At 33.9% G+C, this 6,935-nt stretch overlaps 1 protein-coding gene across 2 annotated transcripts in view; it reads right to left on the bottom strand.

Annotated features, from left to right (window-relative positions):
- The window catches only part of Fuca (alpha-L-fucosidase), a 48,377-nt gene extending 41,559 nt beyond the window's left edge, over nucleotides 1-6,818 (bottom strand). The window contains exons 1-3 of one of the 2 annotated variants that reach the window (XM_017624458.1): nucleotides 6,798-6,818; nucleotides 492-767; nucleotides 279-420 (exon numbers count right to left, since the gene is read on the bottom strand). In XM_017624458.1, coding sequence (XP_017479947.1) covers nucleotides 279-420; nucleotides 492-699 — 350 coding nt within the window. In that variant the 5' untranslated portion in view covers nucleotides 700-767; nucleotides 6,798-6,818. Of the gene's footprint in view, nucleotides 1-278; nucleotides 421-491; nucleotides 884-6,797 lie in introns of those variants that run through there. The other variant, XM_017624457.1, reaches the window with a different exon arrangement.
- Nucleotides 6,819-6,935: the final 117 nt, after the last annotated feature.

The raw sequence follows: 6,935 nt of genomic DNA on the forward strand, positions 1-6,935 counted from the left end.
ATTTAAAGCGGCAAATGACCACCAAACCATAATCTTAGCAGAATGTGCCAACCAAAATCGTAAACGTGAATTGTTGGTGAAAATGTTGGACCAAAAAGTCTTGGTAAAATAAATAAAAATTTTGGGCGTTTATTTGTAAGCGCTGTATGTACGCAAATTCAAAATTTTTGGCTAATACAAAACCTTATCATTATTTTCTTTCTGATATCTAAAAAACGTTAATATTTTTTAAAACCTCCTCAGAATTTTTTTTTTGAGAAATATAAAAAAATACTCACTTCGCTCCACTGTCGCGAAAAAGAAGAGCCCATTTTGTAGCGTTGAATAATTCAGCTGTGAATTCGTGAGCAAATTCTTGATAAGAGAAGTTTGGCTTGTAATTGTTTTTCATAAAGCTTAAATAATTGGGATATCGTAAATCTGAAAATAAAAGTACACAATTGTATGTAGAGCATACTAGTAAAGATGTATGCAACTTCCTAAGCACTCACTTATCCAGTCGGTCCAAAACCATTCGGAACCAAAGCTGGGCACTGAATATACACCCCAATGAATGAAAATGCCAATTTTTGCCTTATCATACCAGCTGGGCAATGGACGCTTATCGAGACTATCCCAATTCGGTTCATAACGTTCTAATGCTGATGCGTTAATAATCATTAAATAAATGAAAAATACACAATGATGCCGGCGGAGCATTGCTTCCGAATTTATAATAAAACTAAGATCTTCGAATTAATGTGATGATATATGTAAGTATTTATGACACACAGCTGCGCGCGAACGAGCAGATAAACAATAAGCGGGTATACAGAAACACAGCGAAGCGAAAACAAAATCTACACTTGTTTATTGGAAGATCAGTTTGCCACTGAGAGTACTTTAAAGCTGATTAAATAATAGTGTGACTGATGAAACGTCGCACAGTGATCTGAGGGTGGCGGAAAGTCTTAATTTCGAAATGTGTGGAAATATTCAGCTAAGTGGTTGACTCGATTCTAAACATGTCTACTAACAGGTTTTGAAAGACTGAAAGACTAATAAACGGAAACACGGAACTTAAGAATAATAAGTTTTATGAGAAAAAAATAATTACACTTTTTTCAACAGACAAATAATATTCGATAGTTACATAATTCTTACCTAATTAAAGGTAATCTATTAACGCGCAAGTAGTCGACTCTCTTTATAGCCTGCCGTTGAACATTTCTGCTGGAAATACCTACTATTATCTTACTCTTTGACTTTAAATTACGAAAGAAGGTCTACGTAGGGGGCAGTCTTAACGTAGCATCTCCACACGCAAAAAAATGTTTGCTAAAAATTTTTGTTTGCCAGATATACGTTTTATCAGTGCACTTGCACAATATTCGCATTCGCAAAAGCTCGGCATTGATTATTGCGAATGCGAATGTTAAAATTTATGCGGAAGTTCCGCGAATATTCGCAACAACCCTGATATGTACAACATACATACGTATGGATGTATGTATGTATGTACGTAGCAAACTGCAATATTTTAGTAACTACTGAAGATAATTCACTCAAAATTGATATTTACAATAATTTTTAGAAAATAAGAATATTATAAATTTTTGCAACTTGGCACAGTTGTTGGCCTTGGTACAACATACCAAATGGCCGAAAATTTTTAAAATCGGACAATAACCACGCCTACATCCCATATAACGGTAATTTAGAGAAATACGAAATACTCGATAAATCAGTAAATATTAAAGCTAATCTAATCGAAATTGATGCTTGCAACAATTCTTTACCAGTAAATGCATTTATGGTAAAATTTTGGAAAATGGGCGTGGCACCGTATGGTTATTGCGCCATCCACACGATAGCATAAGGTTGAAAATTATTGAAATCGGACTAAAATTACGGCCGCTTTTCATATAACAGTAAATTTCAGATATGCTTGAAACTTCAATATTTCGAAACAACAATCCCTTGAAAAGTAACATTATTTGGAATTTTGGAAAATGGCCTAGATACCGCCCACATATGACTATATAAGTTTATCTCATTACGTCTAACTGAACGTTCTATCGAAGACGTTTAAAATATCACCAAGTAGCGGTAGTTTTCGGAAAGGTGAGAAGCGTATAAATATTTAATACTTGCGCCGGGTATTTAATGTTCGACTCCGCCCGAACTTATGGGTCGATTATCGATAGCAATCGAACCTCAGTTGCGTTGCTAGTTGCTAAAACGATATTACAGAAGCAACTGACAACTTTCAACTGACAACTACAGTTGCTAAAAAATGTGTATAGAGGTGACTACATTTTTATAGTTGCTGGCAATGTCTCTGGAGCGTATTTAGGAGCGAAAATTGAAAAGTGTTTCATATATTTTACTTTTTAATAATTTGAACGATATTAACATTTTGCAATGCAGTTTGCTTTTACAGAATATTATGAAAATAACAGAACAATAACTTGAAATTTTAGTTCCCATGGAGTACGCCCTCTTGGCGAAACAAAAGCGAACACTGATTGCAAATTTGAGCCTTCATCAACTGAAGCACCTCTTAAAACTACCGACACACTAAGTTTTCCAAATTGAAGCCATTGCTGTGGCATTTCCTTCTGCGAAAAATTGAAGAGGAGCGAAAGCTTTTATGAGCGAAGGTATTGAAGTTGAACGAAGTAGTTCATTTGTTTATTAACCAATTATACTACAGCTTTTTCTGGAAGTCCTCAATATGCTTTGAAAATGAACACAAAAGGGTAATAACATAAAAACCTGGAAAGCACTAACTTTTGCTTACAGTGCACGCTGTAGCTCTAGAGGATTAGAATGACGCCTGGTTGAGGCTGCGGTCATGCACTTTTCCTCCTCTTAAAGAAATAATTGTGATGAACTTAGCTTTATTGCTGTCTTTTCTTTAAAACTCTTTATTTTAATAATTTAATTTTACTCGCACAGCTTGTGTACAGCCGCTTGCTGGTTGTCGAACTGTCAAATTTCGGTTATCGATAACTCTACAGCAACTGACGATAGTTGCCATTCGTAATACAAATTTTCTTTCCAGTTGCGTTGCCAGCTGGCAACCGAACCATGGTTGCGTTGCTATCCGTAATCGACCCATTAGACTTTCTTACTGGTTTATATTTGGACGAAGCCACTGTCTGCTTATTGGTTTAAATCGTTATGCTTCACACCTTAATCCAATAATGCAACTATTAACTCTACACTTTGCAATATTGTTATTTTGTTAAATACCATTAACAGAGCGATTATTTGCTCAAGGAAATTATTATTACTATAGTAATCGAAAAAATGATCAGTAAAACAGCCCTTTTCATATTCCTAGGAAAAGTGCGACATTCAATTTTGCATTACCTAGTATCGAGGAATGAATGTGATTTAATATGAATTTTTTGGGACTTTTTGGATACATTAGAATGCTGATTACATAGTAAACATAAATGGAATCTAGAACTCATAAGAAATACATAACATTAATTATCACGCATGTAATGCATTACTACTTTTCGCACTGGGTACCTATGTACATAACAGGGTTGTTGCGAATATTCGCATTCGCAATCACAACCGCGGAGCTTCCGAATTAATTTTAACATACGCATTCGCATTCGCAATAATCAATGCGGAGCTTTTGCGAATGCGTATGTTGTGCAAGTGCACTGATAAAACGTATATCTGTCAAACAAAATGACAAATTGCAGCCAATATTTGTTGCCTGTGGTCGTTGGCGTATTTGTGTAACAAAACTGGTCAAATATCATATTTATCAACTTTGATAAAAATGTCTTTAAACTTATTATTTCTTAAGCTATATAATCGAGCAGTTATACAAGTTCCCACTTCTACTTGGCCTTTGACGTACGTCAAAGAGAACATAGTCCTTTTAATAATATATTTTTTTGTTTTCTCTCCTTTAAATACCTGCATTTCTTTCTTTATTATGATTCTTTTGGATCAGTCTTAAAAAAACTTCTAGACATAAAAGAAGAAAGTGTGCACTGTAATTTTAAACCAATTTGTCGTGATTTGCTCTTTGTTACATATCGTCACCTGAAATGCAAAAAGACGTAACAAACATCGTCGCTGAAATACAAAAAGCAGGGTGGGCAAAAACTCGGAGTTCGAGCGAGCGAGCGAGCAAACTCCTACTCAATGCCTCGCAGACAACGAGGCGCTTGCATCTCGTACTCGTAGCAGCAATGAGGCGAGGCACGAGAAGTTTGGCTCGCTCGCCAAACGAGCGAGCGCTGCTTGTTTGCTAACACTCCTATTAAACGAGCGAGGCTGTTGTGTGTTGCCTCGCTCGCAGTGCGAGGCGAGTAGCTGTCTACATACTCACTCTGCTAGGAAGGACGAGTGAGCGACGAGCGAGCGCTCCGAGTGTACTATACAACACATGCATTTTTGGGCATAAAAATGTGGGAATGTATGTCAATAGATTATGTACGAAAGTAGTTAATAATTGTATGTACATATGCATATATATATATGTATGTAAAGTGTTATATTAGGGCAGCATTTAAAACAACAAATAAAATTGATTACATACATAAGCATAGATTATGGAATGAATTATTTTTAGAGTTATGTATATTCATACATGTGTACACACATAACATGCATATTTATATATGTTTGTATGTACGTATTTATGTATATATGCATTTATGTATGTATGTACATATGTATGTATTTTGTCTTTACAGAGAAAAGTAAGTAACGAAGATATTATAATCGTTTGTGCCGCAGAAACAAAAAACAAGTAAGCACTTGTTAACACCCCCAAAATAGTTTGCTACTTGTAGCACTTATGCTGTATACCTGAATGAAATATAGTCCTTGGTGAAAAAATTTATTTGTGGCCTGTTGTTCAAGGACATGTATATATGGATATGTAGACATGGGAAAATTTACGTAAACAAAGAATAGAGACCGGTTCGCATACTAACTTTGGCGTTGCGTTGGCGTCGAATTCCAAAGCAGCCGTCCACATTTCCAAAATTTGGCAACGCTAAGGCCACCATAAAGCAGAACGATCGCTGCGTCGGTCGCCAGCTGTTGCAAATAAATAAAATTAAATGAAATGTTTTTTACTTTTAATCAAATGAAGGCAAGAAATATAATTTTTCATGGAATTATTGATATGAAATATTAATGTATCTCTCGTTAATATGTTAATTTAGTGGCCAAAGTAGTCTCTGCCAAGCTTCATTGTAGAACGCATACTTTTAACTTGCGTTCTGTCAAACCAACGCCAACTACAAAGTCAACGCGAAAGTTCTGTGTGGACCAGCCTTAATTATCAAATAGTAGTTTGTATTATCCTACATACATACATATGTATGTATAGGGGCTAAACCAGGAATATTCATTTGAAAATGCCGATGTCCTACTCATTTATGAAATGAAAGACAAAATAATGATTTTTATAAATATTATATTCTCATTTATACATACATATGTAACATAGTTACTTAGTCAAATTACTTAGTAATTACTTGTATGTAAGAATACAAAGACAAATTATTCATCAGAAGCATTGCCCCTTACACACTCAGAAAAAGGTTTAGTTATAATAACCAAGATTTGGTTATAGTGACCAAGTGGCATAGTTGGATATGGCGAAATAAATATCTAGTTCACGAAAGTCTGCAATTTACTTGAGCCTTCTAGTTGGGACAAATGTATATTTGTTAATAATTACAAAACGACTACATTGAGTGGACACTATTGTTAGTTGAATAAAATCATTGTTGAGCAAATATAAACAATGCTTTGGTTGATACAAGTTTTCAATTAATTTTATTAACTTGTCTGTAGACGTGAATCAGCTAACCGTTTATTATTGGAAAAAAAGTTTCAGTTTGACACAAACAAAAATTTACTCGATGGTTGTTGTGTTTACTTCTTTTATTTGCATATATAATAATACAAACATATTTACATAAATAGTTACTAGTGTAAATAATATATATGTATATGGTGGTAAGAATTTCCTAAAAAGAAACGATTAAACAGAAATAGTCGTGCGAAAACCCAGGTCAATATCTGCTGGAAGTGCTGGTTTAAGTATACTACTTTGCCTTTTCCTTGGCTAAATAGATACTTTCTAATTATAATTCACATGAATTATATATCCACTGAGAAACGCCGGTTGGCATCAAACTTTATATTTTTAAATAACCATACCCGCACCGAAACAACTCGCGGCGAGGCAAAACTGAAACTGAGACAAACAGCCCATAGGGTTCGAACGATACTATCGATATTGAGTAAGTATCGATACTGAGGGTATAAAAATGAGTACTTTAATACTCGATACCTTATTTGGTGATTTTACTCGATACTTTGCAAAGTACTCGTAGTATCGAATACTTTTTAAAAAACACTTTTTAAATTTTTTCTTCCATTGGCAACCCAATTTTCTTTGCTTATATGGATTACTATCTTTCAATTTTGCCCATCACTTAAAATAAACTGTAACTGCGTGTAGTCTGTTGCATAACATAAACCAAATAAGTTAAAGTTGAATGGCCTTATTCATAAAACATAAAGTAGGTTTAAAGAGCTTAATAAAATGACATTTTCATACATTTTTCAGTTTATAAACCTTTTTTATATTTTATGAAGAAGGCCATAAAACTTTACGCAGAGTTCACGAAAATGCAGAATTTTTAGAAACTTTTTGGGTATGCAGTTTTGTAACCTATTCAAATTTACCGTTGACTTTTAATTCAAACTTGCACATTATTATACTAAAAAAAGGTTACAAAAAATCCTTAATAAAATTTTAAATATGTATGTATGTATGTACATTTAACGTTAAAATTACTTCTAACGTGAAAGTAAGTTCTGCAATGAAATAAAAATCAAATATTTTAAATTTCTACTGTTTTAATTTCAGGAAATAACTAGATATACGATTGAAGAAT

Source organism: Rhagoletis zephyria, unplaced genomic scaffold (genome assembly GCF_001687245.7).
Source record: "Rhagoletis zephyria isolate East Lansing unplaced genomic scaffold, Rhagoletis_zephyria_1.1 Rzeph_scaffold_03627, whole genome shotgun sequence".
NCBI classification, from domain to species: domain Eukaryota; kingdom Metazoa; phylum Arthropoda; class Insecta; order Diptera; family Tephritidae; genus Rhagoletis; species Rhagoletis zephyria.